Genomic DNA, 16,067 nt, shown 5'->3' on the forward strand with positions numbered 1-16,067 from the left:
CATTTCAAATTGTATTTCTTATGTTTTTTTTTTCATTGTACTTCATATATTTCTTAAACATGAAAAAAATTAAAATTTCCTTCAGCATTATAAATGTGGTATTATCAAATCAAATGTAATTATAAGTTATCTTCCGTTTTTAAAATTCAACGGAAGTTTTCGGAATTTCTACTACTATCCACAATTAGCTTTATGTTATAAGTTCAAACTGTTAAAAACTTCTTTTTGCTGTTCGATAGTTTAAAATTTTATATCTAGTCATGTTTTCAATATATAAGTATTTTTAAAAATTACTATGTCAATATTTTGCTAATTCAAAGTATCATTATATAGTTTGGAACATTACACTTTTAGAACATTATAATACGTAATATTACTCCTCAATATTCTAGAATTATTGCATTCATATTTTTAAAATTGGCTTTCTTTGAATGGCTAATGAAATTTTAGTTGATTCTTAAATCTATTTTCTTAAGATCAGTTAGAGACTGAATCAAGATCAGTTGGATACTGCATCTGAACTTCATTTAATTTCAATATCATTTATATCTTTAAATAATTTTTCATTGTCCATGTTGTTCATTTCATTTTTTCCCATGATTCGCTTGCTGTTAAGAAGCTTTGTTTACTTTTTGTTAACTATTTACTTTTTGTACTTTCTGTAAATATCTGTATCAACAATATTGCTATCAAACTATATTCTTATATATGACCATGGATGTATTTTTACAGAATACACTTTCTTCTTATTCGTTAATATTTGTGAAAAACCTGTTAGTTAATTGAAATTTAGACATCCCTTTTACCCACACAGAAACGTTTAACAATGCTAAAAAAAGTGCCCATAGAATAAGTTGATATAGAATATTTTAATTGTATAAGAGATGTCATTAAGGAACTTTTATCAAGAATATGATTATAAGCATCAAGCAAATTATTGTTATATAATAAAATAGTTTTGCTTATATATTTATTGTTATTTTTACTCTTATTCACCTTTTCCAGACTATAAGTTTTTCAAGTTTGGTATACATATCAAAATTGTTTGTATAAAATTGCAATGCTATTCTATTAGGTATAAAATATAAATCAGTGTAATAAGTGCAAATAAATTGTTTTACTCCATGTATCTATATATTTATTTTACACTATGTAAGATACATTTTTCATAAATATTTTAAAATAAGCTTAAAGGCTTATAATAAGCTTATTGTATACTATTATCGAGGAGGTTGAAGTAGTTTCTATAATTGAATTTTTAAGATTGTTAATTAATTTCGTATTGTTATAAATTGTAAAAGTGGCTAGCAGTTTAAATTAATAAAATTTTTTGGGATTTCAACAGTTATTGCTGATTTTCATGGAAAGAATAGCTGCAGATTTTAAGTATAATTAAATTTAAAATATGATTTTTTTCATGATGGAAGTTTAAATGATAGGAAATTGTTCTTTAGTGTTAAAAAAAGTGAAGTAAATAGGAATAAAAATAAGTATTCTAAACTTTTTGTGTTTCTCTCTGTTTTGTACTACATAAAAACTAAGCCATTTTAAATAACTAAACAGTATATAAAGCTTTTGTCCAGAGAAATTAAGTAACAATAAAACATCAAGAAATAGGCAAAAATTTTGAAGTAAAAATATGTAATTTAACATTATTTTTGGTTTCATTTTGTATATCTATTTTTGCCAAGTGTGAAAGTTTGCACCAGATCTTGCAATATGTTATAAAATAAAATAGTTTGTTGACATAGAAAGACACGGACATGTGTGATAGCAGTGTTTCCCTTGACAATAATTAGTACTTAATGTTTGTGTTATTGCATAAAATTTATTCTGTGATTTGATTGTGATATTTATATATCTGTTATTTTTAAATTAAATTTGTACATATTTCTTTTATAGTTTGCTATGCTTTCTGGAAAAACTCCTTTCCAAACATACAGCAGAGAAGTGAGTGCTTCTGCTATTATGCAACGAATTCAGGAAGGGGAGTTCTCTTTTTCTGGTCCACAGTGGGACGTTGTTTCCAAAGAAGCTAAAGAAGTCATCAAAGGTTTGTTGACGGTTGATCCTCAACAGCGTTTAACTATGCACCAACTTAGAGCCCATCCTTGGGTTAGCAACCGAGATCTCTACTCAAATAATTGCCTTTGGACCCCAAATGTCCTCAGCTCAACCTCTCCAAGGGCAGCTGAAAATGCTCTCAACTTTCAAATGAACGTCTTTCACAAAGCAACTGAACGAGGCTTTTGCTTGCAGGATGTATCTGCTGCACCGCTGGCTCAGCGTCGTAAGCAGAAGAAAAGTTCCACCGACGTTGGAAGTACTTCTTCTCTAAGTAGTGACATTTCATCCAGCAGGACTTCCAACTCTTGTTACTCTTCTGGTGAGAAGGAATTCTCACGAAAAGCTGTTGACTCTGAACATTCCGTATTTGATTATTCCAAGGAAAGAATCCACGATTATTTATCCACCCTTCCAGATCTGGCTAAAACGGAGCCACTCCGAGGCACCGTTACATGGTCCGCTAGAAAGGCCCCTGAACATCATATAGATGTTTGCAGACCTACCACTAGATCTACCAAGCGCAAGCTTGATGCGAATCCTCCTACAGTTTTACCTGTTGAGGATGAAGAAGATGACTGTATCGTTGTTGCCGAAATACCAGCTAATAGGTACACTAAAAAACCTAAAAAATCTAAAGTGGCTCCTGTCTGCTGACAGTAACTAATTTGTATCTATAAATTTCAGCATGCCTTTATCATACTTCATCTGTAATTGAGAGCTTTTTTTTATATCTTCTCTGGTCTCTCGGATTGAATTTCACATTTCATTAATTTATTACTATTTTCTTATATGAAGCCAATGAATTGAATCCGGCATTTTTTCTTTTCTTTTTCTCCTAAAGATTTTTAAAAACCCTTTTGTAAATTTTACAAATTGAAGCAGACTTACCAAGTTCGTGCTTGCCTTAAATCATAGGGATATGTAGATTTTTGTAAATAAAAGTAAACAGAGATGAAGTATATTGTGTAAAACGTTTTGCAAGTAGATTTTTTATAAAAAGAAAATGTAAATATGCTGCAATAGGGGCCAGTTAGACTGTTCAGATTTGGTTATGTAAAGCATGAAGTCTTTCAAAAAAATGCTAAATTACATTTAACTATATAATATATTAACTATTTATTAAATACTCTTTCCTCCATTGAAGTGCCTCGAGTTAACTTTGCATTGTGTAGTGATAAGATACGATTGAGCTTGGAAAATAGTTGTTTTTCCTATGGTGAATACTTTGTTAATGCATTAATCTATCTAAATCAATTCTACAGAATGCATTATTTATGCATAATGTATAAAGTTATATTAATATGTCATGAATAAGTTCATAAACATATTAATGTTTAACATTATATAGGCTAAAAATAAAGTTAGCTTTTAATGCTATTAATGAGAGAAGTATTAAAAATTACTGAAATTTATATAATGTTCAACAAAACATTTAAGGAAATTGCTATTTTGATAATTCAAAATTATAATTCAATGAGTAAGTATATTCAATTTAAGGCACTTTCCTGAAACTTGTCAAGCTTTTTGACAAATTTCTTGTATGTAAATAGTTTGATTTAAATTATATTTAATAATTTATTGAAAAAGACGGCTGTGATAGAAAGTTTCTTTTGTGAAAGCAATAGAAAGTAACTGTGTTCTAAAGAATGTGCCTTGAAGCTAAGGTAAATGCTTAGTTTGTTATGCGTTTCGTGGAAAAACGTGATTTGAATTAGGTATTAAAATAATTAAGATTGCGAATATACAATTGAATCTGGTGTTAAAATTTAGATTGTGAATTTATTGCTTTGTAAACACACATAAAAAGCCTTCAATTATTAGTTGTTTTGTTTTTTTGCAATGTTTTGCTGCATGGATCGAGGTTTATAACTTAATATTTTTTTAAGGTATGTAAGCTGTGTTAATATGCATGTAATTATATGGAATTTATAAGCTCATTAGCTAGTCTTTAAAGTATGTTTATTATGCTTATTAAATACTCATAATTTAATGAAAACACATTTATAAGGAATCTAATTTGTTTAGAATGATTTAATTATTGAATTCAGTATGCATTGATTTAAAAATTCAATGTACAAATTATCAAAATCTGCTGTGCTAATTTAATATCTCTATGGGATTTATGGTGTCTAAAGTCAATCTGATGTTTCCTTAATCGAATTTTTAAATGATCACTAAAAATTTTGGAATTAGTGTCTTAGTGTTTACAAGTATAATATTGCTGTTACAAAAGACAAGTAGAAAATTATAAGTACTTAATAACATTATTTCCAACATGAATTTTATATTCTAACTCTGGATTTAAAGCAGCTTCTGTAGTGAACTGTGAATCCCATAGAGTAAGAATCATAATGAAAGAACATATTTAAAGCATAGTGAAAGTTCCGTAAATCAATGTCACTGTGATAAAGCACTGTGCAACAATCGCTTTTGTATTTTGCATCAAATTAAATGAAAGAAATTTCTCGCTGGCTAGTCACAGATTCTTATTTCAGTGTTGATATATTCATTGGTTTAGGTAAAATGTATAAGGTAATTAATTTTCATGCATAAGCAGGATTACTAAGTACCTGATATCAAGATTTGTTAAAATGGTCTAAGCTATGAATGTGAGAGATATATCCTGTACATCCCAGATAAAATATTTTAAAAGTTCTTTTTGCTTATATCAATTATGATATTATTTATTGCCCGTTTTATCAAACTTGGGTTAAATTCCTTGAACTGCTTAAATTCCATCAGTGATTGTTAATATTGATTACAAAATGAAATGTATTAATTTGAGCTACTCAAATATGGAATTGAGCCTGTTAAAATTTGAACTCAAATGTAACATTCTTTGTGCAACTAGTGTAGTGCCACATATTGAAATATTAAGAGATTACTTACCTAAATTGGAAGAAATTTTGATAAAAAAATTTGAATACCTTTGTTTAATAGTTGCTTTTAAGAAAATGAATTTTGAATAAAAATTACTCTTCAATTAATATATTCCATTGATGTACAAAAATTTTTTCAAAAAGTTCTCTTTTTTGCTTTAATTTTTTTTCTCCAGCTTTATAAAATTAGCTTCCAATTAAAATTGTTGTTTTGGACAGTAGAGCGTCAAACAAAAGAATCTCAGTTATGTTCAGTTAGCATTCTTATATGTGTAGAAACAACTTGAATATTTTCAAGACAAATATAATTAGGGAATATAATATTATAAAATAGTTTTAATGAATACATATCCTTTAAAGTCCAATTAAAGATAAATGCCTTATAATTAGAATAAATTTGGTGCCTCTGTATTTCTTTCAGATTTGATATATTAAAAATAATGTATGTATGAGATAATATATATAATATTTTAGATTTCGAGAAAGTATTTTTCAAATCCGAGGATATTTTTTAAAAATAAAACCTAGTAATTAGAACTGTCTTTCTAGAAAATGAACACATTAAATTCTAGTTAGTTTTAACAATTATTTGTTAAATTTTGATCTAATGAAATCCTGATCTATCAGATTCTTCTGATTGGATACAAAAATTGTTAAATATTTAACAATTCAGCAATTAATTAGTATATTAGATTGAGATTTAACTTATAATTGTTCTGTTAAAGAAAGAAAACGCTAATAAGTAATTTTCCAATAGTTCTAATTATAATTTTTTATTTGCAATTTATTTATCTACACGAATATTAAATCATATTAAATTGCTTCAAATTATATTAATCTTTAAACATTTTAGTTTAGTTGCTTTAAATGCTTAATAATTGTGCAAGGGGTATAAATTTATTTGAATATTTTTGTATTTTAATTTAAAAAACAGCATAATAAACTATATCAACATTAAATCCTCGACGACCGAGTGTTCAAATGCTCATTTCCTTTAGATTTATTTTCAAAAGCGCATAATTTCATTACAGTATAAAATTAAACTCTTGATAAAAAAAAATTTTAATCACAAATTTTGCTTAAATTAAATAATCAAGCAATAATTAAATAAGCAATACAAATTTGTATTGCTTGTATAATTATATATTTAAAAACCCTAAGAATCGCATTTATCTTTGAAAGTATAAAATATTTAGTTACAATTTATTCTAAATTTTGCATGCTTCTTGCAAAAAAGTATCGCTTACCTTTAATTGAAAAAAGGGTGAGGAGTTTAAAAAACCAGTGACAAATTATTCTTTTATTCATCAATGTTAACAAAATGATATTTCTTTTCATCATATCTTAATTTTAAAATTATTTTTTATCCCAACTTAATTGTTTGTTGTTAAGTTGTTTGTTATTTCTAATAGAATTAAATTATTTTTAAAATCAGTTTTAAAATCTTAGGTCTGTCTTCCAGTTTAAAATGTCAAACGTTTTGTTTGAAAATTGTGAATAAAAATTTCGAAATAGTTTTCAAATCAGTTAAATACCAAAATTTTAGGCAGATTAGTTTATTACTTTGCTTGTAAAATTTTCATGATTATTTAATTTTTGAATGATTGTCTTTCAATGAAGTCCTTTCATAATTTAATATTCCAAATTACGCATTCAGCAATTCTGTTCTTTCAAAGCAATATGTGATAAAATACCATAATATGCAACTTTGTTGAAAATATAAAACTTATACAAGATTGACATGTGTTTAAATTGTATTTGTGTATTAGCTGAAATATCTGTAAAATTGTTTTTATTTTAGTGAAAACCCATTTAGTCCGAATTTTCTTACAGTATTTAAAGTTGACCTAATTTCATATTGCTGTATATTTTCCATATTAGTTTTGCTTTTACAATACTATGGCAATAAATTCTTCTTACAATTTAAATTTAATTCAATGTTATATTTAAGAAATATGTTTTATTTTTTAAATGTTTGTGTTTGTTATTAGCCAGGTAAACATTATTTTTTTCAATCTTCTGGCAATTTTTTCAATCTTCTTCAGACAGTATTCCAAAAATGCTTCCATATCATTGAGAGAAACAAGTAAAGTGATATTCAAGGCTGTATTTACTATGTTTTTAATTATTTAGAGTTGATTTACCATTAAAAAAATGTTACTTAACTTAAAAAAAAAAAAATTCTCACTCTAGTGTTTGTTTAACATGTTATCCACAATACATTGACATAATTTGTAATGTGTTTTTCAGTCATGTAGAATAAGATATTTAAATAATATATATATATTTATAAGTCATTCCATAATACAGGAATAAAGAGTTTTCTATAATTGAGTATAAATATCTATATATGTTTGCATGTGTATATATTATATATATTCAGGCAATAATACGTTACACGCACTTTGATTGAATTACTTTAATTTTTAGTCATGTTTTTTCATTCAGGTGTTGTGTCATCACTTGCCTTGTTGAGGACAAAAAAAAATTATGTGACATTGATATAGAGAGTGAATATGCTTTTTCACTGAAGATATGTGAAAATAAATATTTGATTTTGTTACTTCTTCCCTTTTTTTCTGCCTCTTTTCATTTTATTGTATTAACAGAAAAAGTTTGTTACAAATTCCGCTATTACAACAAATTACGCTATTACAATTTCGAGAATTTCGCTGTTACAAGTTCCTGGGTCACCTTTGAAATACTAATAATAAAGATACGGATTTTGTATGTTTATAACTAGCTGAAAATTTGCCTCCCGTTTTTATTAAAAAATTATTATTTTTTTTGAAAGTGAGCAATGTTATGGCAATATCATTTCACTTTTATGTTTAACCCTTTGATTGAGAATTTTTGTTAAACATATTTTCTATAATTTTTTAATTATTTTGTATTAATTTTGGTCAAAATAAGTGAAAAATATTATGTAGTATTTTAATAATTTATAGGTATGAAATGCAGCTTGAAACACCAGTAACTTTTTATGCATTAAAAGCAAAATCATAATTATAATTTTTCAAATTTGCCGTTATATGCAGTTATTTAGATATAAGATAAATAGTTATATATCATTAAAAATTCTTTAATTTACAACACCATCTATTGATAAATTTTTGAATGTGAATAAAAAGAAAATATTTCAAGCTACTTTATTTTTTATATTTTAGTACAAATATAATTCCGATAATCTAACAGATTTTTTTAAGTTAATTATTAGACTGTCTTTTATAATGAAAAATGCAAAAATATTTTTTGCTTGTAATTAGAGCGCCAGAAAAAAATCAAAAGGGCATCGGTGTCTCATCTGCATCAAAGATTTAACTCTTTATGTATATAAAGTTATGTGTGGGCGACCTCCGGCTAAGTTCTCTTCCTTCTTACAAAAGAAAAATTCAATATTAAAGAATCTTGGGACGTACTTCAAATGAAAGAGCTTTTGTTGACCACTTAGCTACTGTTTCACTTCATTTTCTTACTTTGCAGCTAACTTTTGAAAGCACCATTCAGTGTTATTGATGACAACAAAAGCTTATTTTTCCTCTTGCCTCTTGTAAAAAGTCTCAGTCTAGTCTACTGTAGTTATTAATGTTTTTAATCAAAAAAGTTGTTCAAAATAAAAGGGAAAGAGTTAAATTTTTACTTCATGGTTTATTTATTTTTTGTAACGTTAAATAATTTTTATTGTAAAATTAAATTTTTAACAAAATATTTCCTCTGCAATGTTTGAATTTTAAGATAGCAAATTGAAGTGATTTTTTTTAATGCAAAAATTAGTTGGATATCAAATAAGTATGTAAGTAAAAGAAGTAAAGAAAGCTGAACTAAAAATACATACTTGTTAATATTGAGAATTTTGTTTATGTAATGAACCAAAAAAATTAAAATGCGTCGGCAAAGAGACTTTTTTCTCTGTGCCCCTTAGGAGACATTTATTTTTTAATTTGTATGATTTACAACAGAAATTCCCAATTATAAAATTTATGGGGACTTTTAATTTAGCAGGAATTAATATTTCACACATACAACTTATCCTTAAAAGGCAAGGTTTTGTTTCATACGAAATTTTATTTATAGAGTATTTTTAATCTAGCATACAAAAATTATTGTATTTGAAAGTTATCAAGCAGGGAGTTCTGAAACCTCCGCTCTTAGTATATAAATTTATGATTCTTGTCAGAACTAAAGTAACAAATTAGTGATCTGAGGATGGCTAGTTCTTAGTTAAAGGAGGAAAAAAAAAATTAAGTAAAACATGATGCGAACGAATGAAGGTGAAATTAAAAATTACTGAAAATTGTTCAATTCCGAGAGGAAACGGAGAAGGTTACTCATAGAAACGCTTCAACATTTCTCCAGGCAATCGAACTGGTTTTGATATTTTTACTACCCTCTTCGTCAAAAGTGATACGGAAGATTGCGATTACGTTTTTTTTCTTCCTTAAACATCAATTTGAGACACTCCTAATATGCATACTTTTTTTATTTCCCTATTGACATTGACAAAGAATTTAAAAATTTAAAATAACTATTAGTTTTTAAGGTCAAAAGCGCTTGGTACGCTGTACACGCCTATCTCCCAACCTTAGCCAAACATGTAGCCTTTTTTTCAGGGTTCTTATTTTTTAACAGCCGTGAGAGGAATGCTGCATGATTTTGATCTCGCTCAGACGCCGTGGGCAGCACCTGAGCTGCTATCCATCTCTCTGAACTATCACGCCACAACTAGCGAAAAATTTAACTTGTACCTTGCTGCGTACACGCAGTGATTGCTTAATCTGTCGCCAGGATCGAACTCTCAACCCCCAGTTTTCCATTGGTGAATACACCCAGTACACGGTTCTTTCAAAATGTGATTCGAATGACAGAATGTATGGAGATTCTAAATCGCAGGAAAAAAAAAAAAAAACGAAGAAATCTAGACTTAATGTGCAGATTTTTTTATTTCATTTTTGAAAAGGATTTTGAAAATATGAATTAAAGTTGGGATAAATTTTCTTTGTATAAGCCAACTCAGATCGCGGAACGATCTGAAATTTACTGCGTAAAAAAAAAAAAAAAAAAAAAAAAAAAAAAAAAAAAAAAAAAAACAGCCTAGAGCACAACCACTCATTAATTTAAAAATAATTAAAATGTGCTTTAGTTAGTTGAAAAAAGTTTAATGATATAGGTATTAATAAAAGGCTATGTTAAAAAAAATTAAAATAAAATCATTATATGACACTATCTTAGCTGAGTTGTATTAACACTTATCTCTTTTATAAGTAATTATCATTATTTTGGACAAGAGTTGGGATATTTTGTGGATATAGCCGAATCTATCGTCAATGACCAGAGGCTGAGTTATGCGGTTTTAAACGAAGCTCATCCCGATTTTGTCTGATCTTTTGTCATGTGAACATGATATGGATTATATTTGTTGTGTGTTAAAATGAAGTTCAATAAGCAATCTTTTATGCACAAGCTAAAAGTTTATGCATTATTGAATTGTCATCGTACTATGCATATGTTTAACTAATTTTTATAACTCCTAACTAATTTTAACAAATGTGTAAAACTAATTTATCTTGTCTTAATAGAGTTATATTCACCCAACTGCATAGTGCATATTAATTTGAGTAAATAATCTATATATATATATTTCTCTTACACGGCGACAAAAAAAGCCTCATTACAACTCCCCGAATGGCAAAGCTAGAAAATCGACCAATGATTGCCGCTGAAAATGTCACATGCCAAATCTAGCTGAGGTGGCTCAACATATAGCGCTTTTAAAAACGGAAACTGAAATAACCTTAAGCTAGGCAGGAGTGAGTAGTCTTTGTCGATAGATCTCCATTCATAATATTTTGTCGAAAGCGCTTTTTTTCACGAATTTATATATTACGAATTTATTTGACGATTTTTGATTTATATCGCGAATTTATTTGTTTTATTATTGTTATTAGTTATTCATTGAAAAATGAGTCTCAGTCGTGCTGTTACGCTTTAAGATTTTATACTATAGCACATGTCATTTATTTGAATTCAAATTTATTTTACTGATTTAGCATTTACTAAAAATATGTAATTTAAAAAAAAAAAAAAGTTGTTATATGGATTTGAATAATTGTTTTGAATTCTTAGAATTTTGATAGACCATAGAATAGACCATATAAGATTGAGTAGCAATTTTCGGGGGTTGGCGAGCGTCAGCGAGCAGGGGGCGCAGCCCATTAGTAGACATTAATTTAAAAATTCGTTTGTTAACATTGATTGTTCTATGTTTTATTTTGGTAAAAAATTTCTGACTACCAAGCTATTTTACTTGCCATCCATAAATTGTCAATAAGTTTATCGGATTTTTCATTTTTATTTTTTAGACTCATTCAATCTAGATAACTAGTACTTTCATAAAAAAATATTGTAATTAAAAATACTCTTTTTTTTTATGAAATTCTCTTTATTTAAAAATCTGATTACTTATTTTAAAAAAAAAGGAAGTCTGAACAAAGTCACGATAAATTAAAACTTTGTTTTATCGTAATTACTTGTCTTTGTTTTTCATCTTCATCTTCTTTTAATTAAAAAGAAGAAGAAAAAAAATCTTGTATTTATCTTTACCATGCTTTATCTCCAGGTCGCAAATGTTCATTCTTAACGTATTGTTGCGAAGGAAAAGCATAAAGAAAGATGCTAGCTTTACTTTTTCTTTTAGGTAAACTTTAGTAATCTATGTACATGTTCAGATGTATGTTCTACAACTTTTTATGACAGGTAGAAAGAAAATAATAAAAAAAAATTGCTATGCTTCAGCAAAAGTAAACGCAAGAATTATTGAATCGAAAGAAACGCCTCTGCGGTGCCCCAGGCATTCAATATCTTGCGAAGGATTCATAATTTCCGATGTTTGCTCGTGAGTTTGCTTACTTAAGACTTTCATTATAGGGAATCGCATTCAGTTCCTTAGGGTGTTTGCTAATAACCTTAGATGTCTGGATGACCGGCATATATAAAATACAGAAAAAAAAATTTAGTTGGAACGAACCGAAAACTATGCAGATGTTGATGTTTTATCAATAATTATAAATCCATATTAAATTTCACTTGATTAGCAAATATAACAAATTTGAAACCGTTACAGAGTATTTAAAGATATTGTTTATAAGTTTGGATTGATCTGTTGAAAGAAATAAAGTTATTACATCACAGGAAAGAAAGAAAAAAGAAATTAGACAATGAGGAACATGTTACATTTTTGCTCAAAATAAATACCAGACCATAATTTGTTCATTTTGCACGCACGTATTTTGCTCATTATGTATGTTTAATTATCTGCAATGTTATTGTAGGAATTGATATCATCGGCCACCACGGTGTTAGTTTTGGTGATTTTAAGAACAGTGAATTGTGAATGGCATCGTTTTTTTTTTTTTTTTAAACTCTTTTTCATGGAATGTTATGTTTTGTGCTTTTCGTTAAATTTTTTCATGTTTTATCTATATAAATGCAAATGTTGTGTGCGCTAAATCGTCGTTGCGTATTTGGTATTTAATCTCATACTTTGGTATTTATAAACCGACAAGCTGGATTTTAATATTTGAAACCGTTTGCAAAATTTGACATTGAGGCGTCATGCTAATGGTTGGAATTATGGAATGTTACTTTCAGTGTTCACTAAGGAATATAATTCATTAATTGAAACATTGTATGGTGAATCTTCAAATAAAACAGATATTTCGGTAAGATTTCAAGCATTCATAGACGAAATTTAGAATTCTTAAACAATCAAACTTTAAAATTTATCATGGAATAAAAAATCCGACAAGCTGGAATTTATTATTTGAAACCGTTTGCAAAATTTGACATTGATGCGTCATGCTAATGGTTGGAATTATGGAATTTACTTTCAGTGTTCACTCAAGAATATAATTCATTAATTTAAATATTGTATGGTGAATCTTCAAATAGAACAGATATTTCGGTAAGATTTCAAGCATTCATAGACGAAATTTAGAATTCTTAAACAATCAGACTATAAAATTTATCGTTAAATTTTAACGAAAAAATATGTTACAGATGTCGAAATTGAAGAAGAACTTATAAATTCAGGTGAGTATTCTATTAAATTTTATAAGATTCAAGAATCAATTAAGTCTTTAGACAGATCTAAAAATATTATTGATGCTCATTCGTCCACTTATATGAAATGACAAATGCGATTATTACCAAAAATAAATTTGAAAAAAAAAAAAATTTAAAAAAAAATTGATTGTGATTTTAAAGGTAGGATTGGATTTTGCAGTTGATTTTTTATAAAATATTTTGCTCAATATGTGTATATTTAGCATGTTACTCATTCTATTATTTATGTGACTCATTCATGGGTGCAAGTCTTCCGTCCCCAGGACGGATTTCCGTCTTTCGAAAATGTCCGCGGCCGGAAGTAAGACGGAAACAAGACTGACCCGAAGACGGAAATCGGAATTTATTTTTTTCTGTCCTTAAAAATATTTTTCAGGACTACGTTATTGCTCTACTTTCTTATGTCCTGTTGTTATTTTATCAAAAGACAGATGAATAAGTATTTTTTGTACAGTATTTAAACTTGATGTATTATGGTAAAGCTTTCTTAGATAGTTTGCATATGTCGAGGGGGTATTGTGTATGTTAGGTATTTCAGTCAAAAAATTTTCAGTCTTGGCCTTTTTTCCAACTTGCACCCATGGATTCATTCTACTGGTATCTACTTCCATATTCAATTACAAAATAATAGCCGGTGACGTGATATATTTTCTACATAAAATTGCCGTTCAACGAATTGTTAAGTATGAACAGATTCCGATCAGTTTTTAAGCTGTAACCCAAAATCGATAACAAGCTTACTCAAGATTCTATTTGATTACTAAAGAATGAGTTAACTCCCTCTCAACTGCTTGTTGTGGGCCATGGGGTTCATGGAAACTATACAATTTTGACCAAGGACATGATTGCTGTAAAGTAATTAACGCTTATAAGCCACCTTTACTTCCCAGATCTATCTGGTATCCATCTATCTGAAAGTCGGTGGTCAACAAGCCGGACCCTAGTTTTTCACAAACTTTTGATATCTAGTTATGTTAATTAAAAATTTTTGAAATGACAAATTTTGAGGCTTCACAATTAGCGAAGCCATTAACGTAAGCCAGGAGTTATTAAAAATAAATTATTTAGAGATGTATCTAACAATGTATAATGGCAATTTAAAACAGATTTAAAGACAGCGAAATATTTTTTTGAAACAGTCCTAAAAAATAATGAATAGTAATTAACAGTTCGAAAAGATTTTTTACTATGTTTTTTTAATTTTTTAACTGCTAATCTTTGTTAAGCATAAAAAACAGTATTAATACTCCATTCACATTTTCCTAACACTTTCTATGAACCAACCTGTGGAAACATTTATCCAGTTTTTTTTTGGAAGAATTGGTTGTAATAGTGATGATTTCTGAGACAGTGTTCCTTGTGTAAGAGGGATAACTTCAAAGATGCAACAAAGAGCTCAGAGGACAGAGCTTTCGCCTCCCAATTATTTGAACCGGGTCCGAATCCCAGCGATGGTTGGTCGATAAGAATTCCGAACCCGGCTCGCACCGACCACAGTGCTGAAGTATGAATATCCTTAGTGGTAGACGGCGGAGGCTTGAGTCCCCTTGCCGTCCGACTAACCGTGGGAAGGTTTCGTGGTTTTCCTCTCCCTGTAAGACAAATGATGGATAATTTCATCAAAAAAGTGCTCCACGAAGCCAAATTTCTCACAATATTTGATCCTGAAGTTTCCTTGGCTTCTGTATTGGATTTAAAATTAAAATTACAAGGTTACGGAATTGAACATTGGTTGCCGTAAACTTAAAATTTGGTCGGCTGTTCAACGTCGATAATAAAAAAAGGGAAAAAAAAGATACACCCAAAAAAATCACTTTATTTAGGGAATATTTTTAAAACGAACAAAATATGGCCATATAAATAAAAATGAAACAATAAGCAGCTTCACCCTTTATAGAGACGAATAGATTCATTTTAAAAGGATGATATTTGTAATTATTTATGGTCGAACGGAGGGGCACTTCGGCATCCAATCCCCGTAGTCCTAACGCTAAGAATTTTGAATTATCAGTGAATGAATAGTTAGACATAGACAATAGGAGCAATGAAAGAGATCCAAAGTTGGCGAGTTATGGATAGAGTCAAAAACAACGCCATCCCCGCGTTATAAATATTAAATTTTAAATAATTCGGGGACAATTTAATCACCAAAAAGACCATGAAACTGTAATATAACCCTGTAAACGAAGCGTATTTGCGGTTAGAAAAATAAAGCAACTTAAGGAAAATAGAGTTGAAAATTGATTTTGTTAATTGAATAGTCGCGACAATGAATGAGCTATACAATTCTATTGAATTAAATATAAGAAAAAATTTCTTGAAAATCTTTTCACTTAACTTTTAATTTTGATTTCCTTTTCACTTTCGTGTTACATGAAAGACGTGTCAAGTTTGATCGATTTTAAGTCATATTTTATTTCGCTATATTTTTTGTGGAATAAAAGGCTCTATAATTTCCCCGGTAACTATGGGAACGACAATTTGTTGGTGTGATAAGCCGGTACTAAAAGATTATACTTATACTTATATTTTTGTGGTAATGTTAATGAGAGTTGGAAATTTGCATTAACTTCAATAGACTCAAAATAAAAATTTTCTTCTTTTGAAAAGAATGTTAGTTTCAGTATTAAATAATTAGTTTAATCAAAGGTCAATTTCAGAAAAAAAAAAATTCTTTAAACATTTCTCGTTACGTAATGTTTTTAAAAAATTTTTTTTTCACACAAGATAATAACAATATATTACTATTATCTATGATTACCGTGATTTTTTATGAATAAATATTTTTTATTAGACGTTTGACTCGTTTTGTTTTTCCGTTTCTACGATTGAATTAATGTGGTTAATTATTATGCAATTGTTATTTTAAAATTCGTTTGTATTATAATGGGATATTAAATCTTATACAGTAATGACGCTTTACAATTGAATTAATGCTTTACAAAAGACTAAATTTTCCTTTAGAAAGATTTTGGATTCGGTAGGAAAGGTTTGTTCCAA

At 28.2% G+C, this 16,067-nt stretch overlaps 1 protein-coding gene across 4 annotated transcripts in view; it reads left to right on the forward strand.

The window, feature by feature from the left end:
- The window catches only part of LOC107446208 (ribosomal protein S6 kinase alpha-5), a 144,198-nt gene extending 140,557 nt beyond the window's left edge, over positions 1-3,641 (forward strand). For all 4 annotated transcript variants that reach the window (XM_043041792.3, XM_043041796.3, XM_043041793.3 and 1 more), the window contains exon 15: positions 1,903-3,641. In XM_043041792.3, the coding sequence (XP_042897726.1) occupies positions 1,903-2,721 (819 nt within the window). In that variant the 3' untranslated portion in view covers positions 2,722-3,641. The remainder of the gene's footprint in view (positions 1-1,902) is intronic.
- The last annotated feature ends 12,426 nt before the right edge of the window (positions 3,642-16,067 follow it).

This window comes from Parasteatoda tepidariorum, chromosome 6 (genome assembly GCF_982258835.1).
Source record: "Parasteatoda tepidariorum strain Cologne lab strain chromosome 6, Ptep-v5.0, whole genome shotgun sequence".
Taxonomy (NCBI): domain Eukaryota; kingdom Metazoa; phylum Arthropoda; class Arachnida; order Araneae; family Theridiidae; genus Parasteatoda; species Parasteatoda tepidariorum.